The following is a 23420-nucleotide window of genomic DNA, read 5'->3' on the forward strand; positions in this document are numbered from 1 at the left end:
AGGTTTTTTTCGTGTTCAGCTACGTCCCTAAATGCTATCTAAATCATTTAAGCTTAGAAGTTATGATGCATTGCAATCAAATTAAAAGTTGATCTTTAGATGTGAAAATTTTCGCCATAGTTCGATATAATACTTTCAATATTAAAACCTTTCTTTTTGAGATCTATTTGATCCATGAAGTGCAAATAATAGAAGTCTTATTGCAACAACGGAAGTGAGCGTTTTAGTGTATGGCACAAGTGATGATGAATGAGAGAAGAAAAGGCATTTTTTAACAACTCAAGCACCAAGATTGGTGAAGAAAGAAAATGAGATTGAAATCCCTAAACTAATGCAGATAGAAAGAAAACACATAATGAAAATGTATAAAGAAATGCCTAAAGATAAGAGGCTTTTTAAAAGCCAGTGCTAAACTTCAAATCTTCACATAATCCTTTCCTTTCTAAAAGAGAGCTTTTGTTTCCTTTTGGCCTGGTTTGGGAAATGATGATTGTGAGATTTGAATCCCCAACTTTCATTCTTAGTACATATAAATCATGAAATTGAGGTTAGTTTTCTAGAGAAGATGAATGTTTAAATGTCACCATGATCACCACCATTTTGAAACGAAAATATTCCTCAGCTTTCTTCATCATATATATGCAGGAAATGATGATGATAGGATTTGCATTATGATCTCCACATACTTAATATTTTAATCATTCCCTTTCTAGTTCTTTACCTCAGGAAATGGTCATCCTGAGATTTGAATGCTATTGTTCATCTTTAACAAACCCCAATCACAAAAGATGTGGTTTTTTAAAAGAGGAATCCAGGTTCAAAGCTCACCATGATCACTTCCCTTCCTAAGGAATTCTCCCATTTGGAAAAAGGTGCTGGAATATTTGTGTGCACCGTTGTTGATATTTGTACTTAATCAAACAGCAGAAGTTCAGAACATACTTATTTATATACTGTCTATATGCAACTATGTAAAAAGAGAAATGAAAATGATAAGATAACAAGTTGCGCACCTACTCTTTCAAATGAAGCCAGGAATAAGGATGTCATCTGATTACGTTATAAATTTTTCCTTGACATGGAAGGTGAGGAGTCCAATGGGATCAAAGGAACCATACATGGAGTTTGTGGACTCAGCATTTCTGAGGTTCTCCTGGTATGAATTGATGGCCTCATCACCCTCATTGATTTAAGATTTCTGCCACTGCTTCCCATGTCAAAAATCCCTATGGCTCCAAGTGGAGACATTGGTGCTTTGTATTTCCTTTTCTTTTTAAGTAGCTCCCACAGCAGCTTCTCATCTTTACCTTGGCAGTCTTCAAGACATGCAAGCTTTAGAAGAAAACCATTAATTTACTGAAACATATAAAAGGCAGCAACTTACAGGACTCATTGGACAGATGCACCAACTTGAAGAGGCAGAGTTCATAGTGAATTTTGAAATGCAATAATGGATTTTGAAAATTCTGAATGTGATAGTACCGCAAGACATACTGGGAGATGAATCATAGCATACTAGCATAGCATTCAGAGGCATGTTTTCGACAGAAATGAAAGTAATGTGTTAAGGTGTCAACTTCAAATAGCTATTACTAATGTCCAGTAACTTCAATGATGAAATTCTAGCTTCTAATTAACATTTGAATTAACCAAAGCATGTCTTGACAGTAGTCGATTTCACAAAGGCAAAGTTGTTTCATCTGACAGTTATATCCAACGAGACTGCATAGCCTAAAATGTTCTCTTTCTCCATATTTCATAGTTTTGTTTGACTAAGAATTTATTTTTTTTATTATTAATTTTTTTTGTCTAAGAATTTAAATATTAGAAAGGAGATGAATGTTGACAGCCACTAGGTTTCCTGGAAACATCTTGCATAGTTGCATGAGCAACACTTGTATATAGGAAGTTAACATAGGTAATAAAAACAAGAAAAATTGCTCAGATCAAAATCATTGAGTATGAAACATACCTTTTGTTGTGAAGGATGTTCCTCAGATGCTTTATTGGATTCTGAAAGGAAAGAACGGAGTGTGCTCATTTTTCTAACAAACTCTTCTGATTCCTTCAACTTGCTCAATGCCACAAGTCTACTCTCTTCTGCTACCCTCATTTTCTTTCTTGCTTCCTCCAATTCAAGTGTCCTTGTTCTCATTACTCCTCCCATCTCTTCCACTGTGGCCAATAGGCGAAGGCATGATCCAGAAGTCACTTCAGCTTTTAACCCCTTGGCATACTCTACCATTGGATTACACATATTTGAAGTCAGGTCATGCATGAAGACTTCAACTCCATGTATTACCGAACCAAGTGCGGCACCAACATGTTCAAATATAAACTTAAGAAGATTAAGCACGAGAAAACTGGTGCGATTGTTCTCTTCATGAACGGCAGAAACACATGCAACTGCTTTCTGGAAAATTTTTTGTATGGAGGCCCTATTGTCATTAAAGGTCAGAAGGATATCATTGTGGCTAGATTTGACTTGGGCTTCAACTTGTCTGAGCAAGTGGACCAATTGCATTAGTTGCATTTTTTGTTTCAGCATCAACTCTTTGCCAACTGTTATGGCTTTGGCTGTATAGTTTTCTTCCTGCAATTTGAAAGACAAGAACCATTTGAGGGTGAGCAGCTTATACACACACACACACATGCAAACATTTGATAAACTTGCAGAAGCATTTTGGTAGCCAATTGCTCAGAATGAAAGCAGCTTAAATAATAAACAAGTTTAATTTGACCTCAAAGAATAATGAATTATGAGTTATGAGTCTTATGACCAACATCCCTAAAACCAAACTTAGCACTCAGAAGCAGTTAATGGAAAAAGATAGGTATGGAGTACTATCTCAAGCCAGAGAAATACTCTGTATTTTATTTATCTGAGTGCTAAGTTTATTTTATAATTACAGTAATAAGTGGACCATTTATTCATTCAAAATCTTGTAGAAATCAAACACATTGCTAGTAACGGCGCTAAAATGCAGTTGCAACTCTGGAAAAGCTTGTGTTTTGGTTGTAGACTCAGAATGTATATGCAATAATAAGCTCAACTTGTAGCTTCAAATTTTACCTCAAATTTACCAGTATTGGGAATATTATATGCTCCATCTGATCTTGAAACTGTTTCTGATCCAATCTCATTTCTCTTTTAAAAAAACACGAAAATAAGAAATGCACTAAGTAAGAGCGTAAGACAATAACATCCTAGACTAGATGATACAGAAATTTTAATGATAACAATGGTACATATAACATACTTTTGGATTATTTAAGCACAAATAACACAGTATTTGAGATAAATTTAGAAATGTTAATTACTTGAGCATAAGAACTAGAATTATCAATTATAATTGTACTGAATTTTCCCTCTTCGGCCATCTCGACAGTCTTCAAGCCAACAAGTTTCATCAATGGAATCGCCAGAGACGCAAACACATCCTCGGCCTTTAAAAAAACAAAAATCGCACTTCAATGACATGAAGTTTCAAATTTGCGAGAACTGAACGAAGAAAGCAGATAGTTAAATTCAACTAGAACAATCATACTTCATGCAAACCAGTTCTAATCTGAAAGTTGAGGTGGTTGAAAGCGATTTTGAGTTGCTCGTGTTGAGATGCAATCCGCGAGAATTTGGAGCGAAGAGCTGCGATAGACGGCGACGAGGTAGGCAACTGTAGTGGAGACGGAGGTGAGAGCAATTGGACCCTGTGGCGATTCATCGATCTTTGATTTGACAGGAGAATTTAGTGAAGAAATGAGAGGTTTTTTGTTTTCCGAGTGAATGTGAAAGTTCATCAGTTTATGTGCAACAAAGATTAACGGTTTGAATCAAGTAGGACTGAACTTAAAAGTGAACGTGACCTTTGATTGGAGTAAGGGAGTTATTTGAGAAAAGAATTGCAATTTCATGAAAAATGAATTGTAAATTTATGAGAGAATAATTATTGGAAATAAAGTGAAATTTTAAATTTCAGTGTTTAGTTTATAGGAATATAATTAGTGGGAATTTTAAATTTTAAATTTCAATTTCAATTTCAATGTTTGGTGTACAAGAGAATTGAAAGGGAATAAGTAGTATAAAGTTCAAAATGCATATTGTTGTGGGCATCAATTTTAAGTTAAAAGTGAGGGGTAATTTGGTCTAATGATTATCTTTTTTTCTTCATAAAATCTATGGAATTAAAATCCGGGAGAGGAGGGGGGGCATGGGATTGTAATTCCATGAAAAATGAGGGAATTGCAATTCCTTCTAAGCAAACTAAAGAATTTAGTGACTTTTATAGACACCCCGTAAAAGTGCAGTTACTCCAGGCAAGTACCCTTTAGCTTATCTTGCACCTTTAAATATTTTGAATTTTAGAAGTAAATTTTACTCTTTTTTTTTTTTTTCGTGAACAAGAGGGACCAAACGGTCACAGCACGGTTAATAGATTATTGTTGTAGCCATGCCACGAGCATCAGCCTCAAGGATGTTCCTTACGCCTTTCGGAGAGAGATGAAAAATCGTAATCCCGCACGTGCTAACTTGACTCAACACCTTCCGCAGAGGGACGAAAAATCGTAATCCCTCTAACTTGACTCAGGTTAGCCATGAAGTCCGCACAGCAATTCCCTTCGCATGGAATATGCCTGAGCTCACAGAACCGGAACTGGCTCATAATAATACTACAATAAAAAATGAGAGTATTAGCTCCAAGACGAGTGCTGTTGTCCCCTTTGATGTTGTTGACCATGGTAATTTATAACTGTTTTTCTAGATTATCACTTTAAATCTCTATCTCTATCTCTATCTCTACCTCTATTAAAGCAGAACTTAATATGGAAACAATTTTTCTGTCAATTTCATGGTTTAAAGAGAACTTAATAGGGAAACAATTTTCCCATCAATTTCATGGTTTAAAGATGGCAACGGTTCATTTAACAAAAATTAATTAGTATATTTTCTTTAAAGATGGAAGTAATTATTTTAGCCCCTTTTTTTTCCAAGGTATTAATGGCGTCCAATCGATTCATACCTCTACGTGTTCTTAACGATTGGTTTAAAATCGCGTCTAAACCTAATTATAAATACATCAGTTTGTGTTGAATACAAACATTACGAATATAATACATATATCTCTCTGGTTCATATATAAACTCATAGAATGTATCCATTATACATACATTGTTGCCCGTGAGATTTTTCTATTGAACACCCGGAGTGCAATAAGGCTCTGTGTTGTGCGAACGCATGAAATACCCGAGTGAAAAGGTGTTGAATCAATCAAATCTAAAGAAGTAGTCTTTCATGATTAAGAGGTATGATTTATTTTTATTTTCCAGTTCAATACTATTTGTAATCAGTTCTTTTATTCGTGATTAAAAAGCAACATTTTCAAAGAACATTCCTACATGCTCATATTCCAAAAGACCATATGGAAAAGTACCTTACCCGGTTCCAAGAAGGAAGAGTTTATGGAGTAAAAAATTTCTTAATTATTACAGTACAAATTTTTACATATAAAACCAGCCCTCATCATTATATGATCACATTTAATTATCAAATCGGGTATAATCTTATCTATATTGAGACAAATTTAGTTTAATTCCTTGAAGGCAGAGCATAAGTGTATGAACCAAAAATGAATCATTTGCCATTTTTTGACATTAAACATATCTTTGTCTCAATATAGAACATAAGTTTAATTCAATTGTCCATGGAAAACAAGGATGTGTTTAATATGTCAACAAAAATGGCAAATGACTCATTTTTGGTTTGTGCACTTATGCTCTGCCTTCAAGGAATTAAACTGAATTTGCCTCAATATAGAAAAGATTATACTCAGTTTGATAATTAAATTTGATCATATAATGATAAAGATTGGTTTTATGTGTAAAAATTTGTAATAACCACAAATTTTTGTACTCCATAAACTCTTTGTTTTTGGAACCGGATAAGGTACTTTTTCACATGGTCTTTTCGAATATGAGCATGTAAGAATGTTCCCGAAAAATGTTGTTTTTTAATCACAAATAAAAGAACTGTTTACAAATAGTATTGAACTGGAAAATACAAATAAACCATACCTCTTGATCATGAAAGACTACTTCTTTAGATTTGATTGATTCAACACCTTTTCGCTCAGATATTTCATTGGTTTGCACAACATGGAGCCTTATTGCACTCCGGGTGTTAAGTGGAGAAACCTCACGGTGCAACAATGTACAATTGATATATTCTATGAGTTTGTATTTGTATATATGAACCAGAGAAATTTCTGATGTATTATATTCGTAGTGTTTGTATTCAACACAAATTGATGTATTTATAATTAGATTTAGACGCGATTTTAAACGAATTGTTAAGAACACGTAGGGGTACAAATCGATTGGATGCCATTAATTACATTGAAAATAAAAAGCGGCTAAAATAGCGGCAAAAATATTTACTTCCATATTTAAAGAAAATGTACTAAATAATGTTTGGTAAATGAACTATTGTCATCTTTAAACCATGAAATTGAATGTTTCTGCTGGACTACAAAACGCAACATTTTTGTTGGGCTAGAATTTTTTTTTTTTTCCTATTAGGTTCTGCTTTAATATAGATAGAGATTAACTTACAAATTTCTTTAGAAGTTTTAATTCATTGATAAAATTATGAGAATGGTGTGCAAACTTGTTCAATTGGAGCTGGTGGGGTATCATCATTATCAATTGTTTGGACAATGGTCCTACCGTTTAAAGTCTAGGTGTAGTTGTATTTTAATCAACAACTTTGTAGTTATGTTGCACATGTTTGATAATGATATTTGAAATAGCATACCAAGAGTTGGTCTGTAGAGCAATATCATACATTCCAATGTCATGATCAAACACTATTGCAGTTTCATACATTATATATGCTTTGTTACTCTAAAAAAAATCTCCGCCCGACTTCAATCATTCCCAATAATGAAAAAACATAATTAAAATATTGAGTCTTGTCCTAAATAAAAAGAGATTAATTAAACAAAAAAAAAAAAAAAACTTAACATATATTTATTAAAAAAATACAAGAGAATGATTTCAAAGTTTCTTATTTGTAATCTTTGATGCTCAACTTTGAATACTATGTATATAATGACTAATTAATTGACCAAACTTTTAACACTCTAACATATTCATAATATATGTTCAATAATTATGCCAATTTTAACTCGAACCTAAGACATTTCTTATGAAAATCAATTAGTAAGTTAAAAATAATAAATAATTAACAGAATATTCCGTTACTAAAGTTTACACCGACGGAGTGTAGGGATATTTAAGAAAAGTAAATGATATAATAGAGGGTAAAGTATAAAAAAAAAAATCAAAATAATCTGAACAATTCATTTCATCAAATAATTGAACATACATTTTTTAGTTCCTAAGCATTATATATATAACTTATTTATATTACATTTATTACAAATATTAATTAATATAATTAATTTTATCCTTATATAAATATTAATATACATTTTATTTATTATATAAATTAAATTTATAAATTATATATTTTATAACCTTTATAACTTAATAATATTATAATTACAAAATAAAAATATTACATGTAAACTATATTAATATTAAATATAAATTAAATGAATTATAAATATATATTAAAAATTGAAATTTAATTACACACATGGTTAGACTACTAATTGGTGTTATGTGTTGAGAGTATAATATTATGTGTTTGATTGAGGTTAGACTATTAATTGGTGTTATGTGTTGAGAGTATAAGAAGAAGACATGCTATAATCGAAAGAGAGATGTCACACATCAATTTTAGATTAAAAATAGAGGGTTAATTTTGTCTCAAAGTTATTTATTTATTTCTTGGAAAAGGGTCAAGTAGGTCATTAAACTTTACTCGAAAGTGCAATTAAGCTCTCGGACTTCAAAAGAATGCAATTAAACACTCAAACTTATCATTTTAATGCATCTAAACCCAATAACCGATAATTTACCTGAAATAACCAGTAATCAAGATTCTGGCGACAATTTCAACGATTAAAAAATTCCAGCAACTCTTTAATCTGAATTAAAAAAAAAATCGACAACCGTGACCAGTCATCTTCTTTACTGGAGAAGACGACCAATGGTCGCATTCTCCAGTGGAGAAGGCGACTAGACAGTTGTCTTCTCCAATGGAGAAGACCGGAAAAAGGTGCTAGCAATTTTTGTTCTGATCGTGAACAGTGGTCAACGGTCAGAATTTTACCGGTTACCTATTGGTTACCGGCAAATCAGAATTAATTGACTCATTTTAACAAGTTTGAGTGTTTAATCGCACTTTTTGAATTTCAGGGGTCTAATTGCACTTTCGAGTAAAGTTCAAGGGTCTGTTTGAACTCTTATTCCTTTTTTTCTTCCTAAAATCCATAGAATTGAAATACCAATGATGCATGGGATTCTAATTTCTTGAAAATGATGAATTTTAATTCCGCGGAATTGCAATTGCCTTCAACCAAACGAATGAATTTGCTTGCCTTCATAATTATGTGAGAATTAAGTGGAAACAGAATTGTAATTCCATCCAACCAAACACGCTGTAAGTGTTTCTTTAAAAATATTACTCTTACCAGGTGTTATTGAATAATAAAGAAGATTATGGCCATGTTTGATAAATGACTGTTAGCTGTTAGCTGTTAGCTGATTGGGTTAATTAGAGTGTATGACTAGTCGATAACATTAGCTGATTGTAGAAAAGTGTTTGAGAAATTAGCTGTTAATTGATACTCCGTAGTTGATAGTTGTTTGGTATAATTTTTTTTTCTCAAAAGTTAATTGAAAAAGTTGTTTTGAGCAACTTTTTGAATTTTAGCATTTTAGAATTACAAAAAGCTAATTAACCAAACATTTTTTTAACCAAATCAAGGTGCTAATAATGATCAAATAAGTCAAAATTGACTTATAACTTATAAGCTAACTATTTTACCAAATAGGGCCATTTACTTTTTATGAGTCTACTGACTGGACCAAGTGTGATATTATTTTTAAGGCACAAGTGTCAAATAGGGTCATCTACTACTTCGAAGTGCTCAATTTCTCCCATCAACTAAAACATAATATAATTGGACACGCTTACCTCTAAAAAATTGTCGATGAGCTTTTTTTTACAGGTTATCTCCAGGTCGTCACTCCTGCTGATATGTAATTTTATTTAAATAAAAATGGAATTTACTTCCTAATTTTATTCGAACACATAAGCTAATTGACGCCTTTGAATTACCTGATCTACGCCTTCGAACACATAACGAATTTTGCACTGTCGTCGAATGGGGTATTCAAAATGGGTTCTAACTGGTTTTAGTTTTGCGTCGTCGGATGGGGTTAGGGTTTAGGAATTAACGTATTCAGAATTTAGGGTGATTATGTGGGAACTGATTTATGTATTCATAATTTAGGAATTAACAATTAGGGTTTGAATTTTTTTTTAAAAAAAAAACACAATCAGGGTTTGGAATTACATATTTAGGATGGGGTTAATTTTGTTATTTAATTGTCATCTTATCATTGCCACATAATTAGTGACCAGGTCAAGTCAGACTCTACCGGAAGTAATCTGCAAAAAAAGTTAATTGACAAATTTTTAGTAAGTGTGTCCAATTAGATTATGTTTTAGTTGATGGGAGAATTGAGCACTTCAAAGTAGTAGATGAGCTTATTTTACACTTAGTGCCTATTTTTAACTAACATGTTATTTATATTTAATAGAATAATAAATTGATTGATTTTATTATAATTTAAATGTTTATTTAATAATTAAATATTAAAAATAATAGAAGTGAATAGTTAAAAAAAAAAAAAAAAAAAAAAAGTGAATCTGACATTAACGGTAGTGAACGAAGGCATATGTTCGGGATGTTCCTACGTAAAATTTACCGTATAATAATAAATATTCTGATTCTTAATTACCAACAGAAGTGCACAACCCTAGCCACACTTGCATTATAATATCTTTGTTGCCTAAAATATCTCTTTCCCCGACTTTCACTACCGCATTGGTATATTCTATCCGCACTACACTCTCAGCTCGCGCCGCCGTTCGCATTTTTCTCCGGCGATTGATTCAGAGATGGACGCGGCTCGAGAGGCGCAGAACAGAGAGGCATTTCGTCAAGCCGTTACCAACACTCTCGAGCGCCGCCTCTTCTACATCCCTTCCTTCAAGATCTACCGCGGCGTTGCCGGCCTCTACGACTACGGTCCTCCCGGTTGCGCCGTCAAGTCCAATGTCCTCGCCTTCTGGCGTCAGGTTAGCTCCAATCCTCCACCTTAATATGTTACTCTGCCGAACTCGCTTGATCGTATCTCCTTTCTTAGAAATGAGCTTAGAGGGCGAATTAACGATGATCACTCCGATTCTCTGTTGAAGTAGTTTTATATTTAAAATTATTAGCGATTTTAGTATGCTTCGGAGACTAAAAAGATGAGTTAACTGGATAATCAATAAAATCATGAAATTGAATTATGCCTAAGGAGGAAAAAAAAAAGATGAAACAAGGAATAAACTGATATGAGCTTGAAACTTTCGACCTCCCTCCATATTGGCCTATCGGGAGACAAAAGTGAGCTGTCTGTTAATCATGTGGGAGGGAAAGGAAAATGCCATATATAGCCATATATCAGGGATTTGGTAATTACCAATTCTGCTGGCCAAGGCATAAGGTAAAAGGTAGTTTTTAACTGCAACAGATTTCTGGGCCATCACTGTGGATAACTATCAATCACTTTACCTCCCTGTTGACTGTGAGAAAGTGCCCCAATAGAAATGCATATTTAAGAATACATCTCTAGAGAAACATTCTTGGAGCACTTTGGCATCAAGGTAAAAGGTAGTTTATAACTGCAGAGTCCTGGGTCATCACTGCAGATAAGCATCAGTCTGAAACTCTGAATCTCTTTACCTCCATGTTTACCGTGAGAAAGTGCCCCATTGCATTCATAAATAGAAATGCATATTTAAGAATACATCTCTAGCGAAACATTCTTGGAGCACTTTGGCATCAAGGTAAAAGGTAGTTTATTAGTGCAACAGAGTCTTGGTCCATCACTGCAGATAAGCATCAGTCTGAAACTCTGAATCTCTTTACCTCCATGTTGACCCTGACAAAATGCCCCATGGCATTCATAAACAGAATCACATTTTTAAGAAGGCATATCTCTTAGAGAAACATTGTTGGAGCACCTTTTTTTTTTTTTTTTTTTTTTTTTTTTTTTTTTTTTTTTTTTTTAATAAAGATCCTGAGATTTGCAAAAGGGTGTGTTTCAAGTTTTTTGTGTTATGATACACCTATGAAGTCATTGAAATATCATTATTTTAGAAATTTCCTTCGTTGTTTGCTTTATTGAAGATTTGTAATTGTTAAGCTTGGGAATAATTTTTACAGTAATTCTGGAATCTGGATTATAATAATTTAAGTCAATTCTTCCTATCTTTAAATAATGATAATATTAAGGCTGTCTTCCTCTATTGGTTTATGCTTATGCTTTCAGCATATGAAAGCGGTAATCCTTGTTCTTTCTAAACAAGTAGAAAATGGTCTTGTCTAGTGTGGTTTAAACTTGTATGCTTGTATCAATTACTTGCACACTAGTGCTAATATCTGCATTTCTATATAGTGTATTGCGAATTTCAAATGATGTTATAGATTTTGTATTTTGAAATTCAGCATCAGATAGAAGAAAGTGACTTGGAAGTTTGGTTGGGATAGTTTCATGCTTTGTCTTATCTCTCTTTTTGTGCTTCCTTTTTTGTACTTTCTCCTAGTCTCTTACCCTCTTGTTTGATGTTTCAGCATTTTGTTCTTGAAGAGAACATGCTTGAAGTGGATTGCCCATGTGTAACACCAGAGGTTGTGCTCAAGGCATCTGGCCATGTTGAGAAGTTCACTGATCTCATGGTGAAAGATGAAAAGACTGGAGTTTGTTATCGTGCTGATCATTTGCTCAAGGATTTTTGCAACGAGAAGCTTGAGAGAGATCCTAATCTTCCTGCTGATAAAGTAGCAGAGTACAGGCATGTACTTGCTGTGTTGGATGATCTCTCTGCTGAAGAGCTTGGTGCAAAAATTAAGGACTATGGTATTACTGCTCCAGATACCAAGAACCCTCTCTCCGCTCCATATCCTTTCAATCTAATGTTCCAAACTTCAATTGGGCCATCTGGCTTGAGCCCTGGGTAAGAACTTCATCTTGAGCATCCTAATAAAGGAATGTCCTAATCCATTGATTTAACATTTGTAGTCTACAGTAAACTCTTTTCCATATTTTGATCATTTGAATTCCTGCCTTAGGTACTTGCGTCCTGAGACAGCTCAAGGCATTTTTGTCAACTTCAAGGATCTGTACTATTACAATGGAAGCAAACTTCCTTTTGCTGCTGCACAGATTGGTCAAGCTTTTAGGAATGAGGTTTTTCTCATTTCCCCTTAAATGCTTTTGCATCACAACTTGTCATTTGTAGAATCTATTCAAAGCAAAATTAGATAAATAGTTAAGTAATTGTAATGTGGTAACATGAAATTTGTTATTAAAATCTGAAAAGACTATTTTTATATTGTTGCAGTGAATTGCTATAATGGTTGCTCCTTTTTATTCTGTATTTGCTTTGATGAAAAGAACATAAAAAAGAAAGAACAATGTAGATGAGTTCTTTGATTTTCAAACATTTGCATATAGCAGTATAGTAGTATACATAATTATGAGAGATTAAGGTGCATTTATTAACTTGAGAAATTCACCATTTTTTTTGGGGGAATTGATAACTGGGGAAAGGAAAATGGAAAATGCGTTTACTTGTATATTTATCCAATTTGGAAACAGAGAATTGAGAATGGAAAACCAGAGAAAGGAAAACCGAATTGAAATAAATGCAACTTAATATTTGTAGTCTTTTAGAAGCTTTCAAGTATTCAGTTCTTTGTGAATATTCAATTATAGTATTTATTAAAGAAATTAATCCAACAAATGCCATTTCCTGAATTCCTGTTGCTTCCCCTATTTTTTCTTTATTCTGCTTTTGCAATGATTATTACTCTATAATAATAATGAAAATTGCAGATCTCCCCACGACAAGGCCTCTTAAGAGTCCGTGAATTTACACTAGCTGAGATTGAGCACTTTGTGGATCCAGAGGACAAGTCTCATCCAAAATTTTCTGATGTTTCAAAATTGGAGTTTCTGATGTTCCCAAGAGAGGATCAGGTGTCTGGACGCTCTGCAAGGAAAATACCACTTGGTGAAGCAGTTGCCCAGGTTGGTTAATGGTGTCAATCTTGTGTCTATAGTTCTGGATAGAGAGAGTGGTATTTTAGTTTTGTTCTCAATACTGACATTGTTTAATCACTCTGTTGCACAGGGAACCATTAACAATGAAACACTGGGATATTTCATTGGGAGAGTTTATGTCTTTCTTACTCATCTGGGTATTGACAGAGATCGATTGCGGTTCCGTCAACATCTTCAAAATGAGATGGCACATTATGCTGCAGACTGTTGGGATGCTGAAATTGAATGTTCTTATGGCTGGATAGAATGTGTTGGTATTGCTGATAGATCTGCATATGATTTGCGTGCACATACGGTGAGGCTTCCGTTAAAATACCTGTTCTTTTTCTCCTATTTTAAGCATTGAGTTTGAGCTGGCAGCTAGCCTCTCCTGCTTCTAAATCCTGCAAGTTTTAATTTAGTCCTCCATACTCCCTTCGCACTCATTATGCATTAATATTTTACTAGATTGCTGTGAATTATTTTCTAAATTGTAACTTTCTCCAATCTTGCAGGACAAAAGTGGTGTATCTCTTATTGCACATGAAAAACTACCAGAACCCAGAGAAGTGGAGGTCTATCCCTTTCTCCTTCACCTCTCCTCATTTCCACACACAAAATAGTATTCAGGGATTTGTTTTGTGACATTACTATTCTCATACTCAACTTTGAAATGTTTGTACTTTCCTTCAGAAACTTGTTATTACTCCAGTAAAGAAGGAGCTTGGTCTTGCATTTAAGGGTAACCAGAGGATGGTGGTTGAAGCATTGGAGGTAGACTATGACTTAACATAGTGATATATCGTTAAAGTGAGAGAAGCTTATTAATGAGTTCTGTTTTTGCTTTGTGTAGTCTATGGGGGAAAAAGAAGCTTTGGAATTGAAAGCAACTTTGGAGTCCAAGGGAGAGGCTGAATTTCAGGTTTGCACCCTTGACAAAGTTGTGACTATTAAGAAGAACATGGTGTCAATTTCCAAGGAAAAGATAAAGGAACATCAAAGGGTTTTCACTCCATCAGTCATTGAACCATCGTTTGGTATTGGGAGGATTATATACTGTCTCTATGAGCATTCTTTCTATACAAGACCCAGCCGAGATGGGGATGAACAGCTCAACGTCTTCCGTTTCCCACCATTGGTAGCTCCTATCAAATGCACTGTGTTCCCCTTGGTGCAAAATGCAGAATATGAGGAAGTTGCCAAGCGAATTGCAAGGTCACTAACTGCTGCTGGGCTTTCATATAAAATCGACATCACAGGTATTCTTATTGATGTTTTCTCACTTCCCTTTCTATCCTTGCATCCTTGTTATTGTAACAACTTGTTTTACTTCTCTTTATATTTTTTGGAACAAAGAGAGAGTGAGTGAGAGAGAGACTTAAGTGTGTCTGGGTGCAAGCTTGGGTAGTGTGCAATTATTCTTCCATGTTTACTTTCAACAAACACTATCTAGGACATAAGAGATTGTTAGGATTGTAGGCACACCTGACCTTGTAATATGTTGCGTTCTCTATCACTTAATTAGGATGCTACTTTGCAGAATTATAGAGCAACTATAAATAATTAAGGTTCTGTTTAGAAACCCGGAAAATGACTTCCGGGGAAGTCATTTTTCGGATTTTCGTTTGGCAATTAATAGAAAATGTCTTCCAAGCTTTTTACTCAAGAAGATATTTTCTGGATTCCTATATCACACTCAGTTCTCTCTCTCCACCTTTGAGTGGTGTCAGACGGGCAGATTGGCCTGCCATATGTCTTATCATTATTTGAACTAGATTTGGCTAGTCCGGTTAAAATATGGGTTTGGTTGGGTTGGGCTCTTGGCCCTATCTGGCACATAACCCAAAAGATTAAAGAAACATTTAAATTTCTTTAGTTTAGATGTATTACATTTATCAATGGTCGATTAAATATGGCTTCGGTTGGGCTGTACCAGACAATAAAAATCTTGGTTCGGCCTACAACCCAAAAATTAAAATATTAAGTTTTTTTTTTTTCTTCAATGGGTCTGGAACACACTCAAAAAGTATGACTCTTACTCAAGGAGCGGTGATGACTCAAAATTCTTTAATATAGAAATAATGAATATATGATGTTTTGATTGAAGAAATTAATTGTTCTTTTTCAACTATTATTTATAAGATCTTATTCTATAAAAGTTTAAATTTGAATTCTATTTTTAATCAATATGAGATTTGCCAAAGTCAAATTAGAATTCGTTTGAGAAAAGTTTTCACCCCAGCACTCTCTCTCCACTTCAAATGCACTGTCAATGTACAAGAGCAAATTAGCTAACAATACAACCAATTAAGCTTAAAATTGGTTGGACTTTCACCCTAAACTTAAACTCTATGAACCAATCTATGGCTGGTATATTATGCTAAGTTATTATTAAATTCACCAATTTTGTTAGAATGAAACTTTATTGTGAATAAGAGTATTCACTCTTTTTTTGTTTGTAATATTTAAGAAAATGTAGAGTCAAATTATGTTATATTCCTGAATTATATGTGTATGTTATGCTCAAAATATTGTGCTCCAGAAATCAGTTTTAGAAAACATTTTCCTTTGTTTCCAAATGGGACCCTAATTTCATGAGCTAGATGAAGTTGGAAACTCAGCACCTTAATTCATGAGAGATTTTCATTGCAGGCACATCAATAGGGAAAAGGTATGCAAGAACTGATGAGCTCGGAGTTCCATTTGCCATTACTGTGGATTCAACGACCTCTGTAACTGTGCGCGAGAGGGACAGCAAACAGCAAATTCGCGTTAATGTGGACGAAGTGGCATCTGTTATTAAGGAGGTGACTGAAGGTCATAGCACCTGGGCTGATGTGATGTGGAAGTATCCAACTCACTCATCTTGATCACACTCTCAGTTGTATCACACACCGCTACTCCTGGTCTATACAGCCCTTTTCCCTTTTACATCCAAACATGTTTTCCAGACTTCCATTTACAATCCTTACATGTGCAATATACTAACAGCCATTGTTCTCACTTTCTGCATTTCTGTTTTGTACCAGTCACAGATACTTTTTGTTCCTTGAAAATATTGTAATTTAGAATTTCAAGCTAGAACACACACTATCTGGTGCTTGGAGATATTGTTGCTTTTTTCTAAGGTTGGAAAACTCTGAGTCTATAGTTGAGCAAGTAGTTTTTGAAACGGAATGGAAAGATGGATGAATACACTAGTACACTACTACCTCATTGCAAAACAAGAGTGAAAATGAAAGAGTACTGCTGCATCAATGCATCGATCATCGTCAAGTAGGAAAGATACAACAACATATACTAAAAGCTGGTGCAAGCTAAGAGATGGGCGGAATCAAAATTAGAAGAGCGGGAGGTGGGAGCAAGCAGTGGCGGGAATGGAAACCGAAACAGAGGAGGAGGTAGGTGCTGAAGCCTTGCTGCGTTCTGCGTGGCAAAGCTGGCGGAGCTTGGTGGGGACGTACCAGATGGAGAGGCGGGGGTGGGCATTGAAGATGGCATCGATATCCCAAGCTTGGAGGGCAGCAATGGCGACGAGGGGCTTGTAACAGGCCTGTCTCCACGCCCCGACGTTCTCCCCCCTCTCCTTGAAAGCTCGCCTCAATGCATTAGATGCCTCCTCGTCAAGGCAATGCAGTGCGTAGCAGTGGACGTAGTGCCTCATTTTAGGCTTGTTGATGTAGCTCGCCCCTGCCTTCTTCGCATATCTAAATACCTGATTCGTTACCTGAATTTCAATTAACCAACAACACCTTCAACTCTTAGTAAAACTCATTTTATTTGAATTCTCATATCCAAAACAAACAAATATTTGAGCCTAAAGAATAAAATATGTATGCTTTATCCCTTTTTATTGCACTGAAACAAAAAGGAGGGAGTGATTGAGAAAGGGAGAGAGGGAAGAGCAAAATCCCAAGGGTACATTGCTGCAATGCTGCGATACTACAGCCAGCCAAGAAATCCGTACATTAGCTGTCAACTTCTATTCTGGACAGCTAATTTCTACTGTGACCCTATTAACGAGGCCTGCTCACCCCAACCATGCTTCTATTCATCTATTCTGTGATTCTACACATTTTATATGCCCCGTAAAAATATCAATTAAATACAACAACAACAATAACAATAATAAGAGTATATTAAAAAAATAAAAATATTATTGGAATCCACGTGAAAAAAACTCTATTTGGTAAATAGCTGTTAGCTGATTGTGTTAATTAGAGTCCTAATTAGTTAATAACATTAACTGTTGTAGAAAAGTATTTGGTAAATTAACTGTTAGCTTATAGCTGTTTGGTATACTTTCTTTTCTGAAAAAATTATTTGGAGTAACTTTTTGAGTTTTAGCATTTTGGGGTTACAAAAAGCTAATTAAATAAACACTTGATATTTTAACTAAATTAAATAATTAATAGTGGTCAAATAAGCTAAAATTGGTGTACACAATTTCATGAAGTGTAGTATATGTGTTAAAACTCATTAGAAAACTAACTAACCTTGGTGGGACATTTTTCACCCCTTTCCTTGGCAATGTTCTGGACCTGTATCAAGAATTCCCGGCACTGCTCATACAAGTGGAACAGATAATCCAAGCCATTCTTTTTCCCACGGGCCACCTCCCCCGGCTCCGTCACAATGAACGGGTGCTCCCTCTGCCTCTCGCTTATCCCGCCCCCGCCGTCGCCCTCCTCATCCTCCTCCTGCCCCTCCGTTTCATACTCCTCCTCCATCGACCCCCCACCCGTTCTCGCCGCCTTACCCACACTCTTCCTTCGCCTCTGCTTTGCCTTACCCCCCGCCCCGCCGCCGCCACTACTTCCCACGCCCCTCCGCCGCCGCCGCTCCCCACCGCTTCCTTCTCATGCTGCTGCACCCCCTCCTCTGATAACCCTACTTCAGTTCCCAATCAGCAAATAAACCACAACATCATGTATCATATATTATATATAATTCATAAATTACTCCGATCCCGGGAAACTTTTTGAAGAGAATAAATGGAGCTTAATTCAATATGTTGACAAACATTATTTGTGGAGTTTAAGGTTACAGATATCTTATAACTAAGAGATCGAGCACACAACATTATTATCCGGTCTAAAGATTAAAGTAAGTTGTTGTTGCTCAATGAAACAGTTGTTAGATATAAATATAGTCTGCATGAAATTTATGAACGTGAAAGTTTAGCGATTAGATTGGAGTATTATTGTAAAGATGAGACCTTCTTGAGAGAGAGCATCGAGGGCGTTGGTGCCGTCGCCGGAGAGGAGGTGGCGCCGCCGCAAGTCCTCCTCCTCGAGGCGTCGGCGCTCGGCCCGGACGGCGGCTTTGATGCCGTAGCGCTCGCCGACCAGCAGGTCCCACCGGAAGATGTGGGACAGGCTGGTCATCATGTCGTCAATCTCGTCTTCCTTCATGTCCAGCAGCGTGTTCACGGTGAAGCCCAGCTCGGCAATCTTGGCGGCGGTGTAGTATCTGATGCCGTAAGCTTGGAACAGCTCTTCTAGCCCTCCTAGCCCCAGCTCCGGCCGCGTCCGCACGGAGTAGGAGGCGGCGGAAGCCACCGCCGCTGCATGGAGCTGGGGCGGCGGATGCGCCGACGCGGCGGCGGCTTCTAGGAGCCTGCTTGGTGGGGGCATTGCGGCTCTTGGTTCCCATTTGAACAAGCTTGAAGAGAAGGCGTCTGGGTCCATTTTTTCTTTCTGTTTTTGAAGGTTTAGTGGAGGTGATGACAAGTGTTCTTTCCTATAAAGGACTTAACCCCTATTCACACTAGTTTCAATATTTATAGAATACTTACCTTTAAGGTAAATATCAATTTTTTTTTTTTTAATAATAAATACGGAGTATTTAGGGCTGTTAACGAATTGAACATAAACGAATGGAGGTTGTTCGTGTTCGTTTGTTAAGAAATTTGGAGTGTTCGTGTTCGTTTGTTAAGCGTTTATTAGTGTTCGTTAACGTTCGCGAACACGTTCACGAACATGTTCGTGAACGCGTTTATTAACGTTCATGAACGTGTTTGTTAACGTTCGCGAACGTGTTCATTAACGTTAACAAACATGTTCATTAAAGAGCACGTTCACGAACATATTTATTTACGTTCATGAACACTTAATAAACAAACACCTGCACATGTTCATGATCACAATTCGTTCGTGAACAATAATCAGTAAACATGTTCGCAAACATTATTAAACGAACACAAACGAGCTTGTTCACGAACATTATTAAACGAACATAAACGAACTTGTTCACGAACATTAGTAAACGAACACAAACGAGTTTGTTCACGATCTTTTAACAAACGAGGTTACAACTGTTCAAGTTCTGTTCGCTTATTAACCGAGCTCTAAATTTTGTTTGTTAATGTTCGTTTACCTTAACAAACGAACATAAACGAACGCTTACCGAACACGAACACGAGTAGTTTGCCGAAAGCTCTGTTCGCTAACACCCCTAGGAGTGTCAAAAGGGCGGAAGCCAGCGGTCTAGCCCGCACCTGCCCCGCAATGAGACGGGTTAGGGTAAAAAAAGATGTAGCTTGCAAAAATATGGGCCTAGCCGTGAAGGGGGTTGCGGGCCAACCCGAGGGCTAGGACTTGTTTATTAAAAAAAATATAAAAAAAAAAATCTCTCTAGTATGTTCTTTACTGTGTTTGCAGGTATATATGATTATATGTAAGGTGTATCCTTGTTTCTCGTGCGCGCACACATACATATATATACACAAGGGATCAGGTGCGAAACTTCTCACAGTCTTTGATTTTGCCAAAATCAACAACCTAGAATAGAGAATAATTAAAAAAATGTAGTGACATTATAGTCATTGTGCGTAAGGTCACAGCTTAAGGTGCGTAAGTTTATAGCGTTAGGTGCTTAAGTTTAAAGTTTAAGGTGCTTAAATCTAAAACTTAAAATGCTTAAGTTTATAGCTTAATGTGCGTATGTTTAAAGAGGTGCGTCGATCACTTTCTATACTTTAAGCAAATTCTATACAAAACTGTGCACTTGAAAGCCAGAATTATGCACTCGAAGGCATAAAACTGTGCACTTGAAGCAACAGAAATGTGCACTTGAAGGCCAGAATTATGCACTCGAAGGCATAAATATGTGCAATCGAAGCAATTTATGGTACAATAAAGGAAAGTTATTGAACTTAAATGTTATTGAAGCAATTACCCATACAAATCGTTTGTAAATTTCACAAATTTAATTAGAAATTTACTTATACATTGTTGCAAAAAAGACAAAAGACATAATAAACACTGTCCATAATAATAATGCACTTGAAGGCACATAAATGTGCACTCGAAGGCCAAATTTGTGCACTCAAAGGTACAAAGATGTACACTCAAAGGAAAAACTATGTTCTGAGACATATGCACTCGAAGAAGGAAAAATGTGCACTCGAACACAAAGACCATCTGAACTTACTTCGAGTTATTTACCATAATGTCATCGCATTTTTTTTTTTTAAATTTATCTTCATTCTGGACTGTCGATTTTAATTTGATCAACGAATGAGATAAAACCTTGTTTTTTACCCAAGTAATTTTTGCATTTGATCCGATATATATATATATATATATATATATATATATATATATATATATATATATATATATATATATATATATATATATATATATATATATATATACTAGTTTTTTTACGCGCTTTGCGCGAATGGGATAATGCCCAATAATTATTTTTAAATAAGTATTTCAAAGTATATCAATGCAATATTATATAAGAGATGTTCATGCATAGGTAAATAAATGTTGAATTTGTTTATTTAAATCGGTAATTTAAAGTATATAAATGCAAGATAATATATGAGAGATTAATTATAATTGTCACTAAAATAAATGTTTGCAACTTTGTAATAACGCTAGTCTAAATACTTAGTCTTAAAACGATACTCTAAATAAATACTACTTTTGGTTTAAATTTCTCTAATTCTTCTTAATTCTCTTTTGGGTAGCATTGTTATTGTTTTCATCTTCAGTACATGTCCTTTTTTTTTTTTTTATTGGTACTGTGTCATGTGCAATTAGGTTACTGGTAGCAGCATAGAGGGATTCATCATGCAATGAGATTATGGTGTAGGAAGTTTTAGATTTGCCTTGCTGTGTATATGACTTAGATTTTAGTTGTAATATGAACTCTTTAGCGTACAAACACCTATTGATATTTAGTAGTGGTAGTTTTTTCCCTACATGTTTCATGTGTTGTGAGATGTGTGTCATAGGTTATCATGTGAAAGTATTGAACAAAATATTAATATTTATTATATTTGTATAAAATACTTGGTAAATAAATAAATAAATAAATAAATAAATAAATAAATAAATATATATATATATATATATATATATATATATATATATATATATATATATATATATATATATATATATATAAAAACATGTTTTTGTATTATAACTTTGATATTTAATTACAAGATAATGTAAAAAAGAAGACAATGAACAATGTAGTGAATATAATAAATTAATAAATTTGAAGGTAAGGAATTTTTGAATTGTAGAAAATAAAGATAATATAACTAATGAAATTATATTTCTTTTAAGTTTTTTTTATAATGAATAAGTTTTAGAGTCCATGTTTAATTGTATTTATAATCAACAACTTTGTAGTTAGGCCGCGCAGGTCTGACAATGATGTAAGAACAATTTTGTCTGATAAAAAAATAATAGTATAATATTTGTAAAGTAATGTACAATTGTACCATTATAAAAAAAAATACAAAAAGTATTAATACCATAATGGCCTAAATCATTCCAATAATGCAAAAGCATAATTGAAATATTAAGTTTTGTTCTAAATAATCAGAAGAAGATTAATTAAAAAAAAGTAACCTAAATTTCTTTTTTTTTTTTTAATAAAAAATTCAAGAAAATCAAATGATTTTAAAGTAGTTCATGATTTATAATCTTTGATGCTCAACTTTGAAAGCTAGGTATTTAGTCGAGCTAATTATTTGACCAAAGTTTATATTATATATATTTTTAATACATTTTAACATATGCATAATATAAGTTCAACAATTATGCCAACTATACTTGGGATGAGGTTCGAACCTAAGACCATATATAAATTAAGAGTATGTTAAAAATAATAAATAGTTAACGGAATATTCCGTTACTAAAGTTTAAACTAAAGGAATTTAGGGTTATTTAAGGGAAGAAAATAATATAATAGATGGTAAATAAGGAAAATCATTATAAGATACTAAAATCAAAATAATATGAACCATTCATTTTAAGAAACAATTAATACCGACATTTTTTTTGTTCCAGTTAAGGGCCTAACATTATTCGCTCTTATTAGATTTGTATATATATATATATATATATATATATATATATATATATATATATATATATATATATATATATATATATATATATATATATATATATATATATATATATATATATATATATATATATATATATATATATATATATATATATATATCTACATCTACAATTCTAATAAGAGTCAATAATATTAGGCCCTTAACTGGAACAAAAAAATGTCGGTCCTATTATTTCTTAAAATGAATGGTTCATATTATACTATTGTTTCTTAAAATGAATGATTCATATTATTTTTATTTAGTATTTTTTTTATTGATTTTCCTTATTTACCCTCTATTATATTATTTTCTTCCCTTAAATATCCTAAACTCCGTTAGCATAAACTTTAGTAATGGAATATTCTGTTAAGTATTTATTATTTTAACTTACATATTAATTTCTATAAGAAAAGTCTTAGTTTCAAACCACATCCCAATTAGAGTTGGCATAATTGTTAAACATATACTACGAATATGTTAAAATATATTTAAAATATATATAATATAAAATTTAACATAACCTTTGTTCAAATGATTAGTCTGACTAAATACATAACATTCAAAGTTAAGCATCAAAGATTATAAATCAAGAACTTTAAAAATCATTTGATTTTTATGCATTTAAAAAAAAAACATATTTAGATTATATTTAGTCTTCTTTTTACATTATCTTGTAATTAAATATCAAAGTTATAATACAAAATACATTATATATATTTATTTACCAAGTATTTTATACAAATATAATAAATAT

General features: G+C 33.9%; 3 protein-coding genes across 3 annotated transcripts; 1 reads left to right on the forward strand and 2 right to left on the reverse strand.

The window, feature by feature from the left end:
• Window positions 1-867: 867 nt before the first annotated feature.
• On the reverse strand, window positions 868-3815 carry LOC109164604. The gene is made up of 5 exons (XM_019313123.1): window positions 3549-3815; window positions 3322-3447; window positions 3074-3148; window positions 1973-2593; window positions 868-1332 (listed from the first exon to the last, which is right to left on the reverse strand). Exons 1-5 carry the CDS (start codon window positions 3720-3722, stop codon window positions 1060-1062), a joined length of 1269 nt encoding a protein of 422 aa, XP_019168668.1. The 5' UTR covers window positions 3723-3815; the 3' UTR covers window positions 868-1059.
• Window positions 3816-9955: 6140 nt separating this feature from the next.
• On the forward strand, window positions 9956-16404 carry LOC109165693 (glycine--tRNA ligase, mitochondrial 1-like). The gene is made up of 9 exons (XM_019314567.1): window positions 9956-10270; window positions 11814-12196; window positions 12312-12429; window positions 13078-13272; window positions 13376-13600; window positions 13800-13859; window positions 13978-14058; window positions 14138-14543; window positions 15937-16404. Exons 1-9 carry the CDS (start codon window positions 10091-10093, stop codon window positions 16152-16154), a joined length of 1866 nt encoding a protein of 621 aa, XP_019170112.1. The 5' UTR covers window positions 9956-10090; the 3' UTR covers window positions 16155-16404.
• Window positions 16405-16624: 220 nt separating this feature from the next.
• On the reverse strand, window positions 16625-19012 carry LOC109164740 (floricaula/leafy homolog 2). Its single transcript, XM_019313289.1, is given in 4 exon segments — window positions 16625-17011; window positions 17781-18083; window positions 18086-18174; window positions 18503-19012. Coding segments are annotated over 4 exon segments (1251 nt in total). The 5' UTR covers window positions 18975-19012.
• Window positions 19013-23420: the final 4408 nt, after the last annotated feature.

Source organism: Ipomoea nil, unplaced genomic scaffold (genome assembly GCF_001879475.1).
Source record: "Ipomoea nil cultivar Tokyo-kokei standard unplaced genomic scaffold, Asagao_1.1 scaffold3069, whole genome shotgun sequence".
Lineage (NCBI taxonomy): Eukaryota > Viridiplantae > Streptophyta > Magnoliopsida > Solanales > Convolvulaceae > Ipomoea > Ipomoea nil.